The 26,799-nt window shown below is 37.8% G+C and overlaps 1 protein-coding gene across 7 annotated transcripts in view; it reads right to left on the bottom strand.

Moving 5' to 3' along the window:
• LOC121310827 (ATP-dependent 6-phosphofructokinase, platelet type-like) overlaps window positions 1-9,251 on the bottom strand; it is a 38,271-nt gene extending 29,020 nt beyond the window's left edge. For 4 of the 7 annotated variants that reach the window (XM_041243767.1, XM_041243788.1, XM_041243758.1 and 1 more), the window contains exons 1-4: window positions 8,990-9,250; window positions 2,203-2,276; window positions 1,304-1,381; window positions 576-765 (exon numbers count right to left, since the gene is read on the bottom strand). In XM_041243767.1, coding sequence (XP_041099701.1) covers window positions 576-765; window positions 1,304-1,381; window positions 2,203-2,276; window positions 8,990-9,080 — 433 coding nt within the window. In that variant the 5' untranslated portion in view covers window positions 9,081-9,250. Of the gene's footprint in view, window positions 1-575; window positions 766-1,303; window positions 1,382-2,202; window positions 2,277-8,989 lie in introns of all 7 variants that reach the window. The other 3 variants (XM_041243749.1, XM_041243777.1, XM_041243795.1) reach the window with 2 other exon arrangements.
• Window positions 9,252-26,799: the final 17,548 nt, after the last annotated feature.

The following is a 26,799-nucleotide window of genomic DNA, read 5'->3' as shown; positions in this document are numbered from 1 at the left end:
TAAATAGAAAACTACTAATATTCACAACTGAACAACTAACATCTAAGATTTTTCTTTTTCTGTGAACGTTAGAACAAGGCTCTGCTGTTCTATTCTGTTTGAAAGTCTACGCACTTTACGACCTAACACAGTAGACTGTAGCTAATCCAAACCAGTTGTATCAGACCTTTAAGATTAGTGATTTATTTGGAATACTTATAATACTGATCGCAAACTGCACCATTTTACTATACTCATGATACTTAATCATTAATTGCAGAAATCATTAATTGCACTTTCAAGAAAGGTACTGAGGCTTTTTTTGTAGTTTCTACAGTTTAGTTTTACAGCACAACAGTTTAGTTTGACAGCATTGTTCACACTACAGGTTAATTCAAACTGTTGTGTTTGGATTAGCGAGTCTGTTATAAAACTACTCCAAGAGAATGTTGGATTAAGAAAAGTCTACTGCAGAACTACAGCTGCAGAATGTTTTGTTTTTGTAAATCAAGTGGATATCTGATTAATCATAAAACACATGCAAACTAAGTCAATCAGAGAATGCATCTTTTTTGACAATACAGGTATTCTTTCACCTTGTTGAACAAGCTCGTCAAGCAGTCCGCTCCACTCCTCACGGAAAAGGTTTGCTCCAGTTAAACTTCCATCTCCTCCAATCACACACAGGTTTGTGATCCCACGCAGCACCAGGTTTTGGGCAGCCGCACGGCGCCCCTCATGGGTACGGAATTCCTTACAGCGGGCACTCCCAATGACAGTCCCACCCTTAATAAATAAATGTTTATAATGAAAATAAATATATGCTACTTAAAGGGTTAAAGGTGGGATATTGATTTTTTTGTTTGTTTGATTTTTAATAGAAACCTGATACACTATAAGGTTCTGTGCTGTTTCCTTGTGTCTTGCATTACAGTTTGTTTATATTTTTAGTTGCTTTCTTAATCTTTCACGGTAGTGCAATCCATGTGCAGGATTCACAATGAAGGGTTCCTCACTGTACTGTTACATTAAAAGTAGTTCCACCAACAACAATCAAGCACCAAATAGCATATGTCCTGTGAACCCGGGCTGGCTTGTAAGGTCTCTATAGTATATTTACACGGTAATGTATCTGACCATGGTTTGCTGTGTTTTGTTAACATGCTTTATCATAACTCTCTGTATTACACTTTGCTATGCCTTTACCATGATACATTTAAAAGGGGTTACTTAAACTTATGATAACTTATTCTATTTGAAACAGCAATTTCCAAAAAATAAATACTGTCTACAACATGCCAGACTGCAGTTTCTTGCTCCTCACCACTTGTAGCATGCTTGAGACACTTTCCCATTTGGCCTCTTCAATGTTTTCCCCACCGTCCACCAAACCCTGGTATCCCTGTAGACAAATACAGAAGAGCTAATGCAAGAAACTACAAGGAGAAATCAGTAGAGTAGAAAGGGCTCAGCTGTAACATTGCTGTCAAGTCTCTCGAACAGTTTATGGTGAATAGTAGAAATAAAATACTATGCAATCAGCTTCAGTTCTCCAACAGTTAAAAAGCAATGCTTGTGATGTATTATTAGAAAGGCTTGCTGCACTTCTGATAGGAAACCATTTAGCTCGTGGTCACAAGACAGTTTAACCTTTGATAAGACATTGTAACTTTCAAGGGTTCAGATTCAGACAGAGGAATTTTACACTAACAAGTGGTAATAAATGAGCCACACTGCCCAGTAATTCTGAAAGAACCCATTTTCTTAAATGGTCTATAACAGCGTTTGTTCCCTTGCAAAGAGTGCAGCATGCACTTTCTCATATGTACCACTGTTGGCTTTTCCTTACAGACTTTCTTTAAATAAATTTACTTGCTAGAACGAGTTCTAGGTTTAAAGATAGACAGGTTAGCAACCAGGAAGCAACAGAAGAGTTCATTTGAACATTTCTTGAGAAACTACCAAACGTAAGGCTTGTTGCACAAACACTCTTTTTTAAAGGTTAACTACAAAAGGAATCCTGCTGTGGGCCAGTTTACCTTAACAAAATTAAAATGGGAGTAACTTTACCAAAAGTTTACAAATAGGTGTTTGCGTCACATAAAATTGTAGAAAACATTAGACTGTCTGATAGTCTGGTGCCTACGGCGTGTCCCTACATTCTGTACTCAGTGTTGTAGCAAGTATTTCTGTAGCATTTGGAATATGATCAAATAAACATACCTCGTGAATAAAATATACTTTTGCTCCAATATAGATTCCCACACGCACAACAGCTCGAACAGCAGCATTCATACCTGAGGAAATAATAAGAAACATTAGCATTGGCACAGGGCTTTGCAGTGCATACTTAGAATGTGGACATTACACTACTGCCCTTGATGCACTGTGACGGTGCAGGGCTTGCAGATGCCAGGCACCGGCGTTTTATTGTTATTTAATTTATTGTTTTGATTTTGTTAATTATTTCTTGTGCATATGCAGTCAATTTTCAATTGAATAATGAGAATCAATTGAAACTCGGCTGCATAAAAACATGACCAGCTCTACTGAGTAGGGTGAAGAGGTAGGAGCTAGTAGAGAGATGGAGAGAGAAGAGAACAGGGATCGAGATCCAGATCCCAAGTGATTTTATATATATACATGTACCTTTGTTTTGGCAATCGAGCCCTTTTGTTTTGTTTGCTGCTTTTTTTCTTTTGTGTTTATTAAATATGCGCTATAGCGCTTAAACACATTCCCCTGCCTGTGTGTCTGTGTTCCAGGGCTGACACCTTCACCCCACCACATGCAGCCATACATAGTTCTGGATTTTTTTTCTTTTCGTTGATACATTACACCGTGTAACAAATTTTGTATTTATTTTTTGCTAGGCTTATGCCTCAAAAGTATAGAAAATGGCTATTATTCCCCACAAACTTTGCTTTTGTGACCAAGACAGGTAAATTTCAAAATATCACTATTTCCAATGAGAAAACGGGCGCTTTTGTGTCTTTTCTTTCACATAAAATCAGAAAAAAACAACATATGAATCCAAATTAACATGTATTTATACTAAAGTAATACAAAAATGACTACAAAAGATTTAGAAATGAGTAGTTTTTCGAGATTTACAATTATACTGTAAGTTTGGTTGGGTGACCTGCATAAAAAACATGTATTGTATACATCAAATGTGTTTATTATTCTCTGCAGCCATGCAAAGCAAGGCTCATAAGACTATAATTAAGCTTTTCGGCATCTTTTCACTTGTCCATCCGTCCACTCACAAACTATAGGAGTTCAAGAGTAAACTAGGTCAGGATGGGTTTTAATGTTCTCATAATGTCAGTAGATCTGATGATGCAGCGTGGAGGTAAGTACTGAGCTTTTCCCTTCTGACAGGTATGCTGGTTGTAGGTAAGTGCATTCCTCATACCTGGTGTTTTGCAGTCTTTTTGAAATTCCTCCACCTGAAAATAACTCATTTTGTGATGATCAGCGTTTTGTAAACAGTGTTGGTTTTAAATGCTGCCCAGTATGCTTAAAAATAGAATGTATTTTAGGTGCAGTATGTTACAATTAAAAAGATCCAGTCACTAACTTTTCAGGATATAACATAAAACTAACTCTGGGGAATTTAGCCTCATGACTGGTACAAACCAGAATACATAGTTCAGGTTTTTTTTTTCTTTTTTTCTTTTTTTTTAAGTGCCTTAATACTAAATGTTCCCTATTTAATCAATTTTAGCTTGGTAGTTTTCCACTGCAAAAGGAACATTACTGAATGGTTCACTGCATGCCACAGCAAGCTCTTTGTATGTATGCATTGCATAACTGCTGTTGTATTCATCCATGCAGTGGCAGTAACGTTTCCTTGGCAATGTAGTTAAAACTAGTCTGGCTTCCAGAAATATGACCCCTTTATTTATTTCTGCTTTATTTTTACACAGACAGGGAAGAATTTTACATGGAGGATGTATTTGTGAAATGAAAATAAGTGTTCATGTTATCTGCTGTACAGCTCATTAACATTCCATGTTTCTTATTAGAAAGTGTAGCAACATTATCAGCTTTGTGTTAATTTCACAATAAAATGGAGCACACTGCACTTGAATCCTTCATACACCTGTTCACTTTGAGGGAGTACTGTACACAATGCAACAATGATGTTATGGTGATCTGCATTAGATATACTATTTGTAAGTTCATATCAAGGTTAAATAGTTACTAGAGCAGGGCTGGCACCCAATACATTCAAACAATAAACTAAAGCAGTTAAGGCTTTGCTTCAATACAGCTTTACAGCAATATTTTGCAGTCATTGTGAATTCACTGCCATACATGGGGTCAGTGTATAATTCAAATGGATTATTTTGCTCAATGCATTAATCTGCAAACAAAAAAAAAGTCTTGATTGAAATAAGATTCGTTTTGCATTCTTCTTAGTTAGCCAGAGTTGATGGACATTTTTTAAGAAAAATATGTCTTGTTTATTTTATTTTAAATGTAAAAAAAAATAAATAAAAAAATTGGCATTAATTTCTAATGCACACACACACACACACACACACACACACACACACACACACACACACACACACACACACACACACACACGCACGTAGTCTACTACTGTAATTTGTCTTGCTTTTAAAATAATTTAAAAACCCCTTTTGTGGGATATCAGTATTTACTATTACAGAGTCTTTTTCTGCCATAACACGTGCTGTTGAATTCACATTGCAACTTATATAGTCTCAAGCTGTTTGCCGAGCTGTCAAGGACCACATTTCCAGTTACAATTCCACACAGCTAATCAAATATTCTACTACTGTTACTTGGTTACCAACAGTACACACAAGCCTATTAGGGTTGTATTGGGCAAGTTTGCTGCTACTGTAGCTAACATTCAAATACTGTATATAAAGTTGTTTAACAGTGTTCAACAGTAAAGCCACATACCACTTGTTATGAGTGCTAGGCTATATCCCAAGAAGCACACAACTTTTTTCACCATGTTTCCTAAAGACTTTTATTCACTGGCCAATACAGTGGTTAAGGGGTAAGCTGTATATAACAAATTAGTATTAATCAAATGAGTATTGTTGATATTAAATTCAAACAGGGTTTTATCATTAGACTTCACAATCTGTGTAGTGTACTGTAGAAGCAATCTTGTTAGTAATCCTTGGCTACACCTATTCCACATGCAGTACTGACTCCCAGGTATTTTTCATCTCGTCAAGGCATAGCTGCATCCTTTTGAGCCCTGAGTGGGTAAAACAGATTGCCCCAATTTAGAAACCTGCAACAAACTCCAGATCATGAAGACTGGTCCATTATATAGTGAATTTACAGTACTATGTGTTTACTGATTAATGCAATTCTACCATTGGTAATTATGTGCTTTTGGTGTTGTGTGTGGTGTAATGGCATTGTATTAGGATTGGTAATTCACGAAATGTTAATGTCATTTTATGAATTAAATTCCTGATTCGATGATGACCAGTCAGTGCAGGTGTCAACAAATTGCCATCTAATCAGATGAGTTTTATTTAAAATGCAAATGTAAAAAAAAAAAAAAAAAAGGAAGAAGTATATGATGCATGTTGATAACATGCCAACAGGCACACTGGAGAGTACATCTGACTTTGAATGATGTAGGAGTGCAATATTAAATACAACTTTAAGTTCTATACGTATTGTATAATAACAAAATCTCTCGCTTCATGTGGCTCAAATTCCGTTCTGCTAAAACAATGTTGCATGACCTAGCACAGTGTACTCATTTATTTATGGCTCACATGCTAATGATATGACTCGTGGTTGTCTTTATAAAGTACAGCATACCTTTTCCAGCTGTCCCCAAATCTGACATGAATGTTCTGACTGGTATAGCCAGTACAGACAGTTTGGATGATGTTAAATAATTATTTCATTTGGAAGTTTAAGAGGGGGTGGGAGTCCATTGCAAGACAGTGAGAGAAAGACAGAGGGATTGTGGTTGTCATGCCAGCAGAAGCATCCAGGTTTTTTTTGTTTTGGTTTGTTTTTTGTTTTTTTACAACATAAACAAAAACAGTGCCAGTGCAATACCAATCCCTACCACTGAGCTACTAGACTGGAGTCACTGGGGTGATGTTGCTTCTTCAGCAGGGCCACACCTGGAACACTACTCTCTAAAAAAATATACTTTTTAAACTAAATTTACAATTCCTTTACTTCTTTTTACTTTACCTAACCACTTTGGTAAAGGGGTCTGCAGCCTCCAAACCTACTCACCCTAGAAACAGAATAAACAAGCTGGCTTTCAGTTGCACTTCACACCATGTGACCAGGCCACTGACAATCAATCTTTCAATTAACAACTGGCCACGTTTCTCACACTTTTTTTCCAGAGATGTGTTTTTAACCCAATCCCTGCCAAACTGAACAAAAATATTAAAATATAACCACATTTTATTTACAAAAAACAAACCAAAACAAAACTCACACCGTGGTGGAACGCAGGGAGATCTTTTTAACATTTACATTTTTTTATAGCATGTAACGAGACACGAATATTTTATATTAGTAACAAGAATTATTGGGAGTTCTCATGCCTGAAAACCAGTGGTCTGCAAGGTCTGTAAAAATTGGCCAATACTTACAAACAAGTCTTTTGGATACATACAGTACAGTAGGCATCTAATCCATCTAAACCTTAGTTGCTTGAACCTACTGCAAAGGTCTTCACATGAACAAATGACCTTATTATAACATTGTCTAGCAACAGTCTAAATCGGCTGACTTTCAAATGGCAGTGCAGGGTAAATTAATCCAATCTCAAGACATACTGTACAGAATATGTATTTATGCATATTCATATACACAACACAAACTAATCAAATTACAAATTATACAAAGACAAAACTTCAAAACGAAAAAATGCACTACATACAAATGGCATTTTCTTAGCAGTCTGGTCATGCTTGATCACCTATGGTACTGTAAATACCTACTAAGCCATTGCCCTGATCTGTTTCAGTAGTAAAATTCTCATCAAGACTGAGAAATGCCACTAACTTAATCAATACACTGACTCCTGGGGCTGCAGTCTGCACACTCAACACACCCCCCTTCCCTGCCGCAAATGTGTCAAAACGGGGGTAAACAACGGGTCTGTAATTCTAAATCAAATAGGAGTATCAAATTCTTTAGACAACCCCATTACAAAAGGCGAACACTGTGTATCCTGAACCCTGAAGGAAGTACAGCGTAGATGTGCAAACAATACAGTTATACAGAGATTCAGCAAAATATTTCCTTTTGCCCAGCTCAACTCATTAAATCATGAAATAGTGTATTAATACCTTGCACAGCTTTCATAAGGCAGTTCAATTACTGATCCAACATAACTACCAATGCTTACACAATTTTCACTTTTCCATTCTCCCGGGAACCTATAGTTTTAATAGCTTAAGCATCTTGCTTACTTGTGTACACATTCTAGAAAATCATAAACATTGTACAAGACTTCCATGTCATATTTCAGTTTAGACTTACTTCAGTACATGTTAATTGCTTAAAAAAAAAGATTTATTGTAATTGAAAATCCTGCAGATGTATATTGATAATTATCCTCATATGGTTTTATGTCTATCTTGTATTTATTGTATTTTTTGAAGGACATGTCGTGATGCATCAGGCTGCAGATCGCTGTCATCATCCCTAATCCTACACCGTTCTGTGCAACGCAATTCCAAGGCAAATCCTATTTTATACTGGTATCATTTTTCAGAGAGTTTAAATCTTTTCCAAGTCTGGTAATGGTTCAACTTTATAGAAATTCGTCTTTTCAAATTAAATGCCAAACTTAGCAGTATTTCCTTCAGCTAAGTAATACACTTCCATATTCAGTCATTAAAATTTCACAAGCTGTGATGCAGCTTTTCCGCATTCATGACGCACACAGTCTCTGAAGCCGCAATGACATGCTTCACCCATTTCGCTGTTTTACTTTACAGCAGCATCTCATCCACCATCCCGTAACATTTAAAAACGAATACATTGAACTACACTTGTCCTTGCTAAACAACAAACAGGATTTCTTCGTTGTATGTGCATACAAAACGATTGTATGAAAATCACCGATTACACAATTTTTATTGGAAGGTAGTTTATATTAATACTGGAATGTAACTACCGTGTTATTATTTGATACATCGAGTAAATTACTACCCTACTATTTGTAACTATTGGAATGTATTGTTTTACACTACTTCGTGTTACCTAACAATACTCAAATCGTATTTTATCATATCCTGTTTTTATCTTCCAAGATTTAATAGCAACACTTTTCTGTATTACGGTAATAACTGCTGCCACTAGTACAGTACAAAACAATATGGCAGAGAGTGGGATATAAAAAGGCCGTCTGCATACTGTACGTGACCAGATCAAGGCTCAAACCTCTGCAATGCAGTCATCAAACCTAAACTTTATGTGGAGTTTTAAATAAATTGAAGAATTTTAAATAAAACAAATTCCCACACCGATGGTCTACAGATGTCGTTAATTTCCATGTTAGTATATTTATTTTAAAATCTGACTGGTACTGAATCTCTACGTATGATATTAAAAAGCAATATAAAAAGTGGCAAAAAATGTAAAAAAAAAAAAAAAAAAAAAAAAAAAGAAAACACGTTAGAAAATTCGGAAGAATATCATACGTTATAATGACACTAAATGAAGGGGGGGGGGGGGGGGTAAACACATTGTAGTAGGTTCGCTATTATTATCAATCTATAGCAAACCCTACCTACTGTACGGTACCAATTTATTTTTCTCTACACTAGGCCAACCTATACGTCTCTTCTTCGTTTCTGATGTCATTTAAACTACTGCCATCAGTCTTTCTAGGGGTTTCTTACTGGCAGTAGAATTGGTACCGGTATTGCCACTGGAACCCCTGAAGATGCTAGAAGATTTCCTTCAACTGCCACTCCGTTTAATTAAAAAAAAAAAAAAAAAAAAAAAAACAGATTACCTTGAGCATCTCCTCCACTTGTCAGCACCGCTATGGCTTTCCCTGCACCGGAGAGATTTTCAAAAAACTTCTTCTGATCTGGCTGCGCCATTTCCTTTTATTTGCAAACTAAAAAAATAAATACTAAAATAAAATATACTGTATGTATTTAATAATATTTATGTGTGTATATAACTGAGATACACGACGCATTTATACGCCTATTCGCAGAGAGAAGTTGCTCCTACCGTCTAAGCCTCCCTTCCTGCCTGTTTCTAACTTGCTCTCTTTTTCTGTTCGTGAGATTAGAACAAACTGTGACCGCCCTAAATTAAAGTGACAGCACCTATGAGCCAACTGAAAGAAAGAGCACGCGTGCCCTGGAAAAGAACATCCAATGACGAGGCAGCTGGCATTCGGCGTGTAAGGTGACTCGAGGGATGGGTAAAGACATGTGCATTACAGTTGGAGGAAGTCTGACCTGTGTTTCTAATACTAGTTTACTAATAAAGTTATATGTCAAATAATAATATTACAATTAAAAAAAAAGTGCTGCTTGCTATCATGACAGGGTTGTCATCTGAAATGCATGCAAACCATACCACTTGTTGCTGCTCATAAATAATTAAGCATTGAGAATATTTTACTGAGTAACGAAAGGCCATAGCAGACTTTTTAATGGCTGGAGAGGTACATCTTTCTTGACAAATATTCACAGCAGCAGTAGGCTATAACAATATACATTTCAACAGTATACTGATAGGTGAATGGTAGCCGTATCAGTCCACAGGTGATAGACAAAGAGAAGGATTGTTGACATTTTATTGGGCTAACTAAACAATAATTAACCACAAGCTTTCAGGACCTCTCCTTCAGGTGAAAGTAGAAAGAGAGTTTACATTTAAACGTGGCTTCAGCACGTCAATAAATAGAACCATTTTCCTTACAGTATTAGAATTGTAGTCATTCAAAATGAGTTCTTTTTGTTAAAGTTCTGATGGCACCTTTAAACGTAAACAATCTTTTTTAATTCTTAAAACAAACAACTCACTGGACTTTTATCAATTATTCACATTTTGTGTACCTACATTACCTTTTTTCCTTTATTAAATTTATTTATTGCATTTATATAGCACTTTTTATACACAAGTATCTCAAAGCACTGTACAGTACATAGCAGAAAAAAAAGAATAAATCACCATTCATTTGTATAGCATTTCACACATACAACTGCCACAGTCAGACCATTTAAATAACAGTGTACACATAATAATACAAAAGCAGCAATTTTAAAGTTACATTAAAACCCACTAAGATAAGAAAGACATTTTATAAAAGTGCGTTTTTAGTCTTGATTTGAAAACTGTAACGGTCCCAGCTTCCTTGACAAACGAAGGCAGAGCATTCCATCATTTAGAAGCTTTACAAGAAAAAGCCCTACATGCCGAGTTGCTCTTGTTGACTCTAGGAATAACCAGCAGCCCTGCATCCTGTGATCTCAGAGTGCGGTTTGGAAGATACAGGATCAGTGACTCCTGCAAATAACTAGGTGCTAATCCATTCAGGGTATTGTAAGTTAGTTACAAACAGGCACTCGGGAGGAATATAACAGATCCAACAAGTCTGAGTGTCCGTCAAACCCAGCTGGAGTATATGGCAAACCGTTTTATCATTTAATCAATTGCTGATATCAAGAATTGCACTGATATCACGAAGGGCATTTTTGATATCAATATTGTAATCGTATTTTTGATATAAAAATTGCCATTCTTGATATCAAAAATAGAATTGTTGAAATCAAAATAAAAGGTACTATTTTTTGTCAACAATTGTATTTCCGATATCAAAAAATAACATTGAGAATTGTTGATATCAAAAATAGATTTGCTGATATCAGCAATACATTACTGATATCAGTATTAAAATTGCTGATATCATCAATTGAAGATTAAATGTTAAAATGGTTTGCCATAGGAATACGTAGGTTAACCCAGAGCAAGCTCGGCAAAGACCAGGTACAGCGTCCAAAGAAGGTGCGACAATGTCCTTGTAAAATCAGATAGACTATAACTGTAACCCTGGTTCCCTTAAGGAATAGAAAGAAGACAATGCGCAATTCACAGCAGAGCTGGCAGAAGGCACAGGTGTCGTCCATCCATCAACAGTCCAAAGCCCCTTTGATCATTGTTCCATAGTCCAGTTTCTGTGTTCTTGTGCATATTTTAACCTTTTAGTCCACTTTCTTAACAGAGGTATTCTTACTGCAACACATCCTTTAAATCCTGCTTTCAAGAGTGACCTTTGTACTGTTTGGTGGACAAAAAGACCTGTGCCTTTTGCCAGTTTTGTTGTCAATTCAACATTTGTCTTCTTTCTATTCCTTAAGGATATTATTTTGCCAAGTGCTGCTCATCCTTGTTAGACAGCTTGTTAGTCTTCGAGACCTGGGTTTGTCAATTACAGATGATGTTTTTATGTTATGCTTCAGATACCACATCTTGAAAATCAAGTGATGAGAGCTATTTCACTCAGTGTTTTTCCTTCTTTGTAATAGAAAACACTAGTGGAGGCTTTAAGCAAATTGTTGATGCTCGTAATGCATCAGAGTAGAAAAATCAACATGTGTAAGACTTGCACAGCAGTGTGTATATATATATATATATATATATATATATATATATATATATATATATATATATATATATATATATATAGTAACTGCAACTCTCATAGTTCGTTGCCCCCTTAAAACAGGACCCAGGACACAGAAATGGAATTTTAAGCGCTTGCACGCTATTTTTAATAATCACAAGAACAGAAAATAACCAAACACAAAATAACACCTAGCTCTAATAGAGCACTAACTACACAAAATGATTACCCTACCTACTACCGGACAGATAGGCCGTTTACCGGTTAAACAAAACACACACCAAGGTGTGTACACGTACATACATACATACATATGTATACACACACACACTTACACTCACACTACCTTTTTGATGGTTACACACACTCACAACCAGGCTCTTCACAGTAAGGCCTTAAGCACCCTGGTTGCTTTCTTTAAATACCCTGCACCTGGCTTTAATTTACAATTATCACCAGGAGCAGGGGATAACTAATAATAAAACAATTAAACCATTACCTAACAATTAAACACCCAAAGTACATTCTCACATGTCTTTTGGCAGGGAAAACTTAACCCCTTCCCTGCCGTATTATTATATATATATATATATATATATATATATATATATATATATATATATATATATATATATATATATATATATATATATATATACACACACACACACAATACATGAAAGAATTCTTTCTCCTTCTTATTGTTTAATAACTCTTTCTCTCTCCACAATTGTCTCATTTATAATTATTTCAATGTTTGGAAGTTTTAACAAACATAATTCGTAAATGTATTTGAAGTAATAAGTGTTTTGTAGCAGTAAAGACTTTGTTACTCACATGAACATCGTCACTTTGACATTTTCGTGTAAAAGTGAAATTGCTAATAAAGAAAACAAATATTCAATTTTACGATTATTTTCTGTGTTTATAAGTTAGAATTTTGTGATAAAGTACGTTACAGGTATTTTGGAGAGACAGGTACATCATTATAAGGTACTTCTTCTATTACAAACTACTTCTTTAAGATGAAAGGTGCATCTACTGTGACTGTGGACCCAAACACAAACAAAACCACTGACACAGACACTCAGCAAAGCATTCTGACCAGATGGAGAAAGACACTTTGGAAATACCTGTAGAAATTAGATAAATGAATCACTTATTATATGTGTTATTAGAAGTTCAGTATACAAATAAAACGTGAATTTGTATTATAATTCTTGTATAAGAGCATCTATATTTTAGTGGTGTTCTGGTACCTTCAGATTTAGGACTAAACTCCTGATTGTGTGCTGCTATTAAAAATATTGTGTTGCCACTATAATCCTTTGCACAGATGATGTTACAGCAATAACATTAGAAGATCTTCATGTAACAACCTGAAATGTGGGAAAAAGTCCGATAGGATGAACGTTCAGGGAGTAGTTGGATCGCAAGTTTCTAATTGGGTCATTTGAATTTAACACTTGAAGTGACCATCTGATAACTAAAGGAATTTGCTAACATACAACCATGGTGCTTTGTGTAATTACCCTTCAATATTCTGAAATACAAAAGCTGGGAACTAAGCAATGAGGGATGCCTTGAGCCCACTAAAGCATAAAAACATTGTAGAGGATCCAAATTCTCAGTGAGCATTTCCACAACCAGGGGCCAGCTACTGAACATTCAACACAGTTTACAGAAGTTTTAAGGTGAATCATACTATGCAGTTATGGAAGCCACCAAGGAACCTCAGTACATGTGTGTTCTGCATTTCAGTAGTGCAGAAAGAATCTTGTTTCAATTATTTCAGCACTGTGGTCCATAAGTTAACTTTGTTTTCATTGTTTCTGTCAAGAAGGTAAACTACTGTCATGCTATGAGGGGGAGAGCTTGCAATGCAGCATAATTCACCACCCAATGCATTTCAGGTCGGCTCATGTCACAGTCTGCTGGTCTCAGCTCAGCACTCATTACAAAACCATCACATAATCAGGCACAATTGTTTGTTTCCACTTTACTCAGAAGATACCCTGCATGTTGGGATTTGAGGGCTCAGTTCAGCCCCCTGTTAAGGAACATCCAGGTACACTAGACAGCACCCTTTATGCGTACCCACCTAACTATTGCCCACCTACCTATTAGTGCTAATATCACTGTACCAACACAGACAGACAGGGTACAAAGGTAACCAGTAGAATTTGATGCTCTTAATAACTTCTCCTAAAGAACGGCCTTTCAAGTTTCATCAAACTAGGATAAGCGGTTCTCTAGTTATATGCAAAACTCTTAAAAGATATACAAACATACATGGCTGGACAGACAAACAGACTCCATTTACCTTGCAATTTTGACACAACATCTGATCTGTTCTAAAGAAGATCCTTGGCAAGTTTCATGACAAGTGGACATGCAGATATATGCCTTCCTCCACTATACCCCCAGCACTAACAATCTAGTTTGCTATCTATTCAGGAGAGTATCAGTGCACTCTTTCATGAGCTCTAATTTCACAAGTATCAATTAATGCAGTAGCACCAATAAAATGATTTGCACAGTACTATAATGACATTTACAATACAACATTTTTAGTGGGGGTTTACCTCTTTAAAACTGCATTTAAGAGGAACTGATTCATAAAAAAGTTTTTGTTGACTCAGAAAATGTCTTCATCTAGACAATGTGGGGAAGATATAAAAAAGGCTAACAAGATGCTCGGATACATTGTGAAAAGTGTTGAATTTAAATCAAGGGAAGTAATGTTAAAACTGTACAATGCACTAGTAAGACCTCATCTTGAATATTGTGTGCAGTTCTGGTCACCTCGCTATAAAAAAGATATTGCTGCTCTAGAAAGAGTGCAAACAAGAGCGACCAGAATTATTCCGGGTTTAAAAGGCATGTCATATGCAGACAGGCTAAAAGAATTGAATCTGTTCAGTCTTGAACAAAGAAGACTACATGGCGACCTAATTCAAGCATTCAAAATTCTAAAAGGTATTGACAGTGTCGACCCAAGGGACTTTTTCAGCCTGAAAAAAGAAACAAGGACCAGGGGTCACAACTGGAGATTAGACAAAGGGGCATTCAGAACAGAAAATAGGAGGCACTTTTTTACACAGAGAATTGTGAGGGTCTGGAATCAACTCCCCAGTAATGTTGTTGAAGCTGACACCCTGGGATCCTTTAAGAAGCTGCTTGATGAGATTTTGGAATCAATAAGCTACTAACAACCAAACGAGCAAGATGGGCTGAATGGCCTCCTCTCATTTGTAAACTTTCTTATATTCATATTTGATCAATGAGGACCCAGAAACAAGAAAGAGAAAATGTAGAATCTGTTGCCTGTCGTCACCATTTCAAACCGTACAGATACTTATTGCATACAGTGTTAGAAGTACAGTACAACTCCCTTGTCAAAACTGCTCTCTTATTTGGACCCCTAACATTTTCATCTTTTATTAACTCAGATGGCTATGCCCAAATCAACAGAATCTCTATGTGTGCATATTCCACACTCCAGTCCAATTTGTATAAAGAGGTTCTGCTGAGGTTTGTATAGCAGCTTCCATGCAGAAGGCTAATATAACACATGTCTTGTATATGCTGTCTTGTTTATACAATATTTACAAAGAGATTCAATTCAAGCCTGGGTTTATCGTTACACTACAGCCCATGGTCCAGCCTCAAATACTGTACGGTATTGTACTGTACGGTATTGTACTGTACGGTATTGTACTGTACCGCGACAGTCATGACCACCCACGCGAGGTGCATTTCACAGGTCAGACCTGCAAACTCACATTAAAACCTGCACACCTGCGACAGTCATTGTACAACCGGCAAAACCAAACGTATACATGTAAGATCACTGCTTGAGTGATGTAAAAAGCTGAAGTGTGTCATTGTCAACATATGATTGTATGTACATGTGGCAGAGCAAAGCTCTGCCCTTTTTAAATTGGCAGGGATGGAGTTAATTTCCCCTACCTGCCTGGGTTTATTATGTGCAGGTGGCTGGGGTTGATTAGTTGATTAGGTTGATTAACGATCAATCAGCGCCCAGCCACCTGACATGGAGGCCTCTGCTTCTCATCTGGGAGGAGGGAGCTGAGGAAGCAGGTTGGTGTTTTGTTGGTTGTGATTTTTCAATTTTCTAAATCCAGTGAAGGCATTGCTCAGCCTGGAAACCTTTATTTTGTACATTTTGCTTTTTGTCTTTGTTTTTGTGTTTCAATCCCTTTGTTTTGGCCCTTGTGCCTTTTTATTTTTGTATCTATTTATAATAAAAGTATATTTTTTTGAACTGCAGTCTGTCTCTGGGCCTCTATCCACTCGCCAGCCTGCCACAGTACACTTCCATCATTGATGGGTTATTGGGTTCTTAATTCAAGTTGAAAATTATGTCATTTTAATTGAACCAGTGTTGTTGTTTTTTAATAAAAGTCTGTCTCTGGGCCTCTATCCACTTGCCAGCCTGCCACATTTGGTGTCAGAAGTGAGATAGCGCCACCTAGAGGCTCAGAGCAGTATTTATTTATTTTTTTGAATTTTTGGGAGAATTATTATTCTTTTTTTTTTTGGATTATGGGAAAGAAGAGCAGACAGTGGCAAAGGCAGGAAAAGCAGCAGCTGAAGAAATGTAAGCTGCTGCAGCCACTGCTGGAGGACCCGGCCAGCCTCTTCCCCTGGCGTTCCTGGTGCGGGAAGGAGGACCATCGTTGGCAGTCCTGCCCAGACGTGCAACCGGCAAACTGGTGTGGCCGGTGTGAGGAGGACGGCCACAACTGGGCAGGATGCCCCTACAACCAGGCCCAGGAAGAGGTGCAGTGTTCACCCTGGGCATCAGGGGCCACCCCACTACCTCCAGCACCACCACCTTCACTACCTTCCAAGGAGATCTGGGACTGGTTGATGCACCCTGAGGCAGACCTCGTCCACGATCTCCCCATAGTTATCAACACACTGTGGCGTCGAGGTGGGAACAATGGGAGAAACAACACCATCCGGCGTCCTTCCCAGAGGTTGCCCTCATGGTGGTTAATTACCTGAAGGTAGACAGGGGAGATGCCCCAGTCAATCCAATAAAGAGGGTGGAGATGCCTTCCCAAGAGCCAGAGAGGGGTGAGCCGCCTTCCCCAGAGCCAGAGAGGGAGGAGGAGCCGCTGCTCCCAGAGCCAGAGAGGGAGGAGGAGCCGCCGCTCCCAGAGCCAGAGAGGGAGGAGGAGCCGCCGTCCCCAGAGCCAGAGAGGGAGGAGGAGCCGCCGTCGCTCCCAGAGCCAGAGAGGGAGGAGGAGCCGCCGTCGTCCCCAGAGCCAGAGAGGGAGGAGCCGCCGTCGCCCCAGAGCCAGAGAGGGAGGAGGAGCCGCCGTCCCCAGAGCCAGAGAGGGAGGAGGAGCCGCCGCTCCCAGAGCCAGAGAGGGAGGAGGAGCCGCCGCTCCCAGAGCCAGAGAGGGAGGAGGAGCCGCCGCTCCCGGAGCCTGGGAGGAGCCGCTGCCGAGGGAGGAGGAGCCGCCGCTCCCGGAGCCAGAGAGGGAGGAGGAGCCGCCGCTCCCGGAGCCAGAGAGGGAAGAGGAGCCGCCGCTCCCGGAGCCAGAGAGGGAGGAGGAGCCGCCGCTCCCAGAGCCAGAGAGGGAGGAGCTATGGCCCAAGGATGCCTTCCTTGCACTGCCCAGGGATGCCTCGCTCGCTCCGTTCAGGGATGACTCATTTGCATCGCCTGGGGTTGCCTGCTGCTCCGCATCTCTTGGGACTGCTTGTGGCTCCTTTTTTTTTTCTAGGGTTGCCGAGGGGCCGCCGCCTCAACCACCAGAGGGAGCCTGGCCGGGCCGCCACCTCCGCCACCAGAGGGAGCCGGGCCACCGTCGCAGTACTACCTTGGAGATCCAGGGCCCCCTCAACCAAAGAAGGCTTGGGGATCCGACATCAACGCCGCCCACCACCGCCCACCATAACAGCCCACCCAAGGGACATAATTGGACTCTTGGGTGGGGGGGAAGGGGGAGTTGGCCGATTGCGGCCGGTGTACTTTGTAGATGGGGGGGGGAGGTGTGTGGCAGAGCAAAGCTCTGCCCTTTTTAAATTGGCAGGGATGGGGTTAATTTCCCCTACCTGCCTGGGTTTATTATGTTCAGGTGGCTGGGGTTGATTAGTTGATTAGGTTGATTAACGATCAATCAGCGCCCAGCCACCTGACATAAGGAGGCCTCTGCTTCTCATCTGGGAGGAGGGAGCTGAGGAAGCAGGTTGGTGTTTTGTTGGTTGTGATTTTTCAATTTTCTAAATCCAGTGAAGGCATTGCTCAGCCTGGAAACCTTTATTTTGTACATTTTGCTTTTTGTCTTTGTTTTTGTGTTTCAATCCCTTTGTTTTGGCCCTTGTGCCTTTTTATTTTTGTATCTATTTATAATAAAAGTATATATTTTTTTTGAACTGCAGTCTGTCTCTGGGCCTCTATCCACTCGCCAGCCTGCCACAGTACACTTCATTCATTGATGGATTATTGGGTTCTTAATTCAAGTTGAAAATGATATCATTTTAATTGAACCAGTGTTGTTGTTTTCTTTTATTGATTTGAAATGTAATTTTAATAATTTAGGTCAGATAAATCATTGCCCAAAAATGTCACTCTATCCAGCTTCTGGTCAATGCAGGCAGCTGTGTGTCTAGAGAGAGGAGTGAAAAAAAAAAAAAATATATATATATATATATATATATATATATATATATATATATATATATATATATATACACACACACCTCTGTTCCCATCCAAAGCAGCAAAGTAAGATTGTGGAACACAGAATTCAATTATATGTACTTGCAAAATGCATGGATCCTGCCACCTTGTGGTTGTAGGTATGAACGAAACAAACAAGAACAGTACGTTTTATTAGAGTCTAAAATGCAGAGAGTGAGATTGCACTGCTTGCAGCTTACAGACCATTGTTTCAACAGGACTCTTTCTATTACTAGAGAACTGCATACAACAGGTATTCTAGTATGATAGAACCTTGACATGGTCTGATTGCTTATGCCCGTTCCACACAGTGACTCACTGTCAATGTTCCAAAGTATTCTTTATTGGACTAACACGCTCATGAAAGCTTTCAAGACCTCAAAAGTCATTAAAGTCAAAATGTCATGGTTCCATACTTCTAAAGTAGAAGTGGTCACTTTGTAATAGATTCTTTCAAAACAGTGTGGTTGGCAATGTATTGTATTGTTCTTATAAGCACTTGCATTCCCCTGTTGGAAGCAGTTCTCCTTTAACTAACATTCGGTTTTATCAACCCTGAGAAAACAGCAGGTCCAAGTGTATCTATAGGCCGCATTACATGAGTGTTTGCTTTTCTGATACATCTGTTTCTCCTGAAATAAAAGTTGCCATGCTGCCATGTTGTAGTTACATGTAAAGCCTCTCATTTCCCTTTGGAACGCCTACTTTTCCCGGAACGCTAAGCAAGAAAGAGAGGGGGAGTGGGGTCAGATTTAAATTAGCCATGCAGACAGCCAACTTTGAGTCTTGTGCTGTCAACCGTGAAAGTCTCCAAAATACTGTTTACATGAGCAGAGAAGTGTTTCACGACAAATAATACACGTGTCATCGTCTTTGCCGTAATGGTTCTTAAAGATCTGATTTGCAAATGGATAGTGCCCGGTTTCGTAATACTATGTTTTAGTGTTGACGCCCACACTTTTGTGTGTGTGTGTGTGTGTGTGTGTGTGTGTGTGTGTGTGTGTGTGTGTGTGTGTGTGTGTGTGTGTGTGTGTTGGGGCGGGACGGCGAGGGGGCTCGGGGGCCGTAAGGAGTTGCACAGGCAGGCAGAGGAACAGCGACCTCCCCGTCCAGCAAGAACTGTAAAACAGTGATACGAAGAGGGCTCAGCTATTACAGATAAACGCCTATCTATGTTTTCTGTATGCCGACGGTTTACTTTTATTTTGTATCACTTTTTTGTTAAATTAGGTTGTTTTGTATCTGTTCATACCAATATAGTAACCTCATTTGCGCTAGCCTGCACTTGTGTGACTGCTTCTGCTTATTAAAGAATTGGAATATTGAGTAGTATTGGTGATTCCCAAGAAATACGTCGCGGAAATGCCACACCGCATATTATTTGGAGAGTGGGTTAAACCATGTTCGTGTTGTGCATGGTATCAAGCTGCCTCGTCATATCCTCTTCTTCCCTTATGGATATTAGCACCCGAGCCTCTTCATCGCTCCATCGGACATAAGTAGAGGATGGACACGAGGTTTGGAAAGCTATTTGCTTTGTATTCTGAAGTACTGTATAGTAGTTGTAACCACCTGAATTTACAAGCCCACGAATTTACTTATTCCCATGTGACTAGCAGCTTTAGGAAAGAACTTGAACAAGCTCATTAACGTTTTCACAAGAAACTCATGTTTACATGTGTAAGTGGGAGTTGATTTCACAAGCTTTTCCTGGAATCTCACAAGAAAAATACTGCAACCGTTTTTTGGTACACTTTCACGAGCTTTCCCTGCCAAGTTTCACATGTACTGTCGATTCACGTGAAATAATCACACATGTAAACTGGCCTAATGATGTCTGTATCAATCTACTTATGGTAATGGTATTAATAATATACAGTACTTTTATAGAAAATCCTGAATCAGCTGAGGGTTTGGCTTGTGGACCATTTAGCATAGGCATATAAATTATACCAATACACAGAGGAATTTGTCTTGATAATTTCTCATTTTAGTTAAAATGTGTGTGTGTGTGTGTGTGTGTGTGTGCGCAGTGACTTGTCGTATTGAATCTGTACCATCATGCTGGGCCTCCATGGTAGCCCTGCCTAGACCCTGTACATACTGCTAGTGACTGTAGAGACATCTAGTGGTAGAAACTGTAACTACAAAGTTCTGCCAGGTTTGTGTTTAGTAACTCTTCAATTACAGAAGCACAGTGCTAAAATTGATCTATTAACCAGACCTTAAATAAATTGCACTCTGTTTTGGGGATTATCATATTATAAATAATAAATGTACAATAAAAAATAGACTTATAGTATACACCAAAGTGTACAGAGTGTACTGGGGATACAAAGGGTTGGGATGATGTCGTTTTTCAGTGTGCAGTTCTAGATTGCCATTGTATTATAATAACACAATGACACTGACTTGAAAGTTACTTTATATTCCTAATATTATGCTAGTTATTATGTTCAAGCGTTTTGAGTTTTGGATGTGTTTCACTGTTCATTTCACTGTGTGTGTGTGTGTGTGTGTGAGTGTGTGTGTGCATCATAATACGCTAAAGTTACTTACAGTAAGAGCAAAGCTGGGAAGGAATTTGTGAAGTGTTACATTTAGCTGTAAATTGTTGGAACATAACCCTTGTAAATGAACATAACAAATTAACTGAACTGTGGAATAGCACTGGCAAATTAGCTGAACTGTGGAATAGCTCTGGCAAATTAACTAGTGTTTTGCAAAGGCATAGCTTTAATATTAGTATTATTTGTATATCTAACATAGCATAATCTGTAAAAGCTTACTATTCTATATATAATATTCAGTGTACAGAATATTTATTGATCTTATATTATGAAAATGTAGGCACATTTAGCTAATTATTTTTTTCATCCCTCCAACACCTCTCTTACAAATAAAAAAGAAAAACATTTCAATTTGTTTGTTTTTTAAATTAATTGATGTTTATTTTACAATATATAAAAACACACACACACACACATATATATATATATATATATAGGTTTGAAATTTAATAAATATATATATTCTCTTTATTTATTTCTCCCCCCAAAAAATACAGTGATAATTACAAATAGTATACACAGATATTAGCTTAAAATGTGACATATTGCAATATAATTCAAGTGATGAAAGTATTGCAGTAATAAATCAGCGCCTGCCTCCGAGGCTGCATCGCTCAAGTCTCTGAAGCATCTCTCTGGTTGTTGCATGTACAATTTCCCAAGCACAGCGACTGTTAGCCTGCACACAATAGGAAAAGACAAAAGCTTTCAGTTTATTATATGGAAGTCATTTATAATGTTGCTTTCTTTTTGAAAATGTGTGATATTTTGGTGTTACAACAAATGACACTGAGGCCCTCATCAATGTTATTCGCTACCATAGTGTGTTTATTAATACATTTAACTGGTAAATATTACTATTTGAATACAAGAAGATTCAACTGATTTCTCAAAAATACAGAAAGTTGTCATAAACAGTGAAAATAATTAATTGATAGTTTATCATGCTTTGTAATAAACTGTCTGTATAATGGTTTTAAAAAAACACACTGGGCCCTTATTTTATTTAGTAAAATTCAACAATGTAATTATTAGGACATTTACTGTAATGACACCTGTTTTATATTTTATTTTGAAATTGCATTTGTTTCCATACTACCTAAAGCCTCTAAAATGTGCACTATTGAACTTGCCTTCATTGTTAGAAAGGTATCCATTTTGTTGAAGCATTTGGTCACTGGATCATGGCTGATTCGGGAAGGGTGATTTCCCTAAGAATTGAACAACAGTTACAATGTTAAGTGAAATCACGCAGAGGAGCGGGACAATGCGTTGCACAAACAAAGTGATCTTTCTTGGAATATTAAACTCTCTTATAACAGAGAAAAGTAAAATAGTCTCTTTAGAATCAAGAACAGCATAACCAAATTCTAGACAATTTAGAAAAGGGTTTTAATCTTTCAAAACAGAGCTCTGTCAATTATAAACATTAATTAAATGTAATTCTGGTTACATCTTTCTGCTTACATGTTAAAGTGTAACAAAATCGCAATATCATACTGAAAACCACTGCCTTAAAGTATTTACATACATTAGAGCTCGCATTAGCGACTATCACAGGCAAATTAATGCAACTGGGAACCATTGTACTTACACAGGGATTAAGCTTGGTTCGTGCATTGACCACTCCATTGATGAACTTCATAGCAGAATCATAGGGGAAGGGATGCTCTTTCTTACCATAAATCCAAGCAGTCTTATTCATGATTTCAGTAATCAATACTGTGTCATGTTTAACCTGTATAAAGCAAGAATACACAAACCTGTAACTCCAATGTTGCAATGCTTCTTGCAATGCATATTGCTACACCCCTTATATATATATACACACACACACACACACACACAGTATATATATTATAGCTTACCATTTTTACCATTGTTTCAGGATCGCACAGATGGTTCTTATCATAATCAAATATGCAGTGTGGAGAAATGATTCTATTCTGTTGAAAAAAATCCCCCAAAAACAGAAATTAGCTTAACCAATTGGTTGTTCGATCATACAATTACATCATTGCATCTCAGAATTTGGAAGGTTTATTAATCATGTCTTCATTTCTATATAAACAGTAATATATAAATACAGCACACAATGCACATTTATTAATTAATGCATCAGTATTTTTTTTAAACGGTACAAATAAAAAGTGTAACAATGTCAGGCAATTATTAACTTCTTGAGCGGTTTACTGGTTTTGTTTTAAGATTTCAAATGATATATTTACAAGCTTGTCCAGGTCCTTCAAGAGATCCTTCCATGGTATCATTGCAATGCAGTGTTTATTAGCAGACAGAACAGAAGCCGCCAGGCAGATCAGAGCAGCAGGAATAGCAATGTGGACCCAGCTCATTTTTATGTCCCTGAAAAACATATAATAAGTTAAGTGAACAACTACAGAAACTTGGTTTAGAGGTTTTATTTACAAAGAAGGGGTCGCTACTTAATCACCATAGTACTGTACATACCGTACTGTCATCATTCTGTTTTCCACTGGTGCAATTCATTAGATATGCATAGCACTTATTGAACTGTAAAACATTATGTACGTCAATAACCTGACAACTTGTACATTTTCCTAGCATAGAGTAAAGTTGTAGAAAACAGTCTTTTGTATCAGCCTCAAACTCAGCTTGAAATGGGATCCAAGCTAAGTGGATTCCACCACATAGTTCCTAAGAACAACATCAGAAATCTATATTACCTTTCAGGTGGTGTTCTTCAAATGACTTGTCTTGAATGGCTTGTCTAAAGCTTGATCTCGAGATGCTTTTACCCCTGTTGTCACCGGTCCTTTTATACGTCTTGGTGCTCCTTGGGGATAGTTCACACCTTCCTAAAGTGAAACATGTTTTTTTTTTTCCACCTGTGGATTATGCAGGTAGAGTTATTTCCAGAAAGCAGTCCCGCACAGGAAACCTGTGTAGGTGGAGTAGAAGTTTACTCCTCCATAAAAAAACTTCACTTGACAGTTACACCTGTATCTACAAAAACATAACTTAGGAATGCCATTTCTTACTTATTTAATACAGTCATCTAATTTCAATTAAAAAAAAAAAAAAAAAGATTAGTAATTTAAGATTATGAGATTTAAGATTTCAAGACTACAGCCGTGGCTCATAAAAGGCATTTTAGCTGACAGCTGCAAGTGTTGTTGGCCTGATTGATTGATATTTGCACCGTTTGTCTTGCGGATTGGTTCTATTGGCAAGATTAAAAGCGGCAGCACGTGTACTTTTCACAGGAATCAAAGTAACTCTCGGTAGATTCAATTATTTAAGTGTTTTAAGAATATTTTCTATTGCACTTCTATACACATCTAATAAACACATGTACTACATAAGTATGTAGTGGCTCATCTGGAATTTACAGCTATGCTGTTTGAATCTCCTCAATATCCTTAATTCTAGTTGGATCCTCACAGCAGCCAAGGTCTGTTTGTACGATCCCTTTAACTCATCACATTCTAGAATCCGATAAGGGGGACATGGATTCTGAGAACAATAGCTGTGGTTGTGCAGTGCAACATGTACTGTCTACTTATTACACAGGCATCTTAACTTTTATTGTTACTAACTGTTGTCATTAGGGAAAGCAACATCAAGGATTGAACATTCTACATTACAGAATATATTTTAATTTAACATTTCTTCTTAAGTAAATATATTACCAGTAAATATATTACCACATCATTCTATAATGGTACTTTCCTCACAATTGGTCCAAAGATGTCAAACATATCTTGTCCAACCACTTTCATTGTGGTTATAACTGGCACACTAGCGCTCTGCAGTCAGAATGAAACTGGAGGAATATTCCTTCTTTTATGCTGGCAGTGCTTGGCTAATAGTGAAGATCTGGCAGAGGCCCATGAAATGAATTCTTGTAAAGAGGATAGAGATGCAGGCAGAATTTGGGTTCAGGAGGAAATAACTTTGTAAACAGCACCATGGCAACTGATGTCACACCTAACTGAACACACTTATTACCTGCTCTTTAAGGCTAAAATAAGTGCTATTTAGTAGCAGGTGGGTCAAAATGACCACCTCAAATAAGTTTTTCAGCTTTATTTGATTATTTTCTTCAGTTTTTATTTTAATGTCAATATGCTCAGCAGTCTATGCCACCTTAATGTTTGATGTAGTGGTTTGCGAAAAGACATTGACAAGTATGTCTTGAAAAGCACTGACATATATGTGTGTGTGTATATATATATATGTGTGTGTGTGTGTGTGTATATATATATTATATATTATATATACGATATATTGGCTTTGTTTATTATTTATATAATTTCAAGGTTAAATCGATCATCTGTACATTCTTTTAAAAATATTTTATGAACTAATAAAGGCAATTTTAAAAATACAAGTTGACTTGTAAGTAAAGGTGCACAGTAGAATTTAGGGGCCATCCATTTCAAAGCAATCAAAAGAGGGTCAGAGGTGGCCCTTGCGAGCAAACATTGGACAGTGGTTTTGATACTGAAAGAAATGCTGGATGGGTGAAGGATGCAGTTAAAGGACAATCAACAATTGTTTTTTAAATTAAATAGTGAGCACTCAAGTTGATTTTTAACATCCTTCTAGTAGTCCTATATATTTAAGTAGCAATGTGTTAGTTGCTATGCCAGTTACATAAAAATGAACAAAATTCAAGCTTTTAAAAAATAAAATATTAACATTGTGTTAGCTTCTGTATCTCATTCATCACCCAGTTTCATGTAACTTTTCAACTCTAATTCAAAACAAGACAGACTACTCTCCCTTCTACATGTAGCATTTATGATATGAGCTAATGCTAGCTGCTTGAACCTGGAAGTGGTAAGGGGGAAAATAGGTACAAGAGAAAGACTCGGTAAAAACACATCTTTTTTTTTTTTTTATAGCAGCACATAAGTGGAAGTAAACAGACTGTGAGTTGTTTTATAGTCAAGTTATCAAAAGTGAAATATAACAGTTTTCAATGATGCCAGTCCAAGTGTTGTGCTGGTGTTAAACTTTGATGGCTTCGCTGGCCTCCCTTGACACTGCAGTCAGTTTCATTTTCTTGCTCCTCACAAGGAATTCCTCAGCCTGACGTTTGCAGTTTCTCCCCAGGGAACGAGACCTTGCTGGCACGGCAGGTACGTTCTCCTGTAAATGCTTCCACGCTTCTGCTGCAACATGAAACCACTGACTTTCACTTTCATTTTCCAGTCTCTACATGGATTTCCTTTAAGCAGAGATTAGAGAAAGAGGCTGTTGGAACTACACTGAAAGTCTACCTCTCCTTCTAAAGCTTTCACCCCTTAAAGGTGTGTTCCATGATGTAGTGTGTGAGTGAGTTTGTTTGTTTATATATATATATATATATATATATATATATATATATATATATATTTTATATTTAATATCTTCTAAAATTAAAAAAGAAAATTAAAAACGGTGTGTCAACCATGAGTTAGTGACTATTTTTCCTCTACGTGTCCTTGCGACTGTGACGTTTCGGTGTCCACGGGTGCTAATTAAATGGTTACCAATGTTAAATAATGTTAATGCCATTTGTCGTGTTCTCATGGTGTTAATATTGACGACTCCCCCGACTCGTCTCTTTTGGTATACTGACATGGTGTGTCTACCACCCAAACTGTGTTTGACCCTTCACGATCCTTTTATATTTATTTAATTAAAATAAAATTAATAAAAAAAAAAAAAAAAAAAAACACTGTGGGAAAACACAGCTACAAAATAAAAACTGCGTGTACTCTGGATAGCGCTGCTCCTTCTAGGAAAGGAAGGCTCTGCTGAACATGCACTCACACACCCTCTCTGTATACTCTGTAAGGGATATAGTCTCCAGCAAACACAGTGACAGTACGCTGTCCCTTTACAGCCCACATTACATC

Source organism: Polyodon spathula, chromosome 3 (assembly GCF_017654505.1).
Source record: "Polyodon spathula isolate WHYD16114869_AA chromosome 3, ASM1765450v1, whole genome shotgun sequence".
Classification (NCBI taxonomy): Eukaryota; Metazoa; Chordata; class Actinopteri; order Acipenseriformes; family Polyodontidae; genus Polyodon; species Polyodon spathula.
The sequence above is the reverse complement of the archived record's forward strand: the minus strand, read 5'-3'. Positions and strand labels throughout refer to the sequence as shown.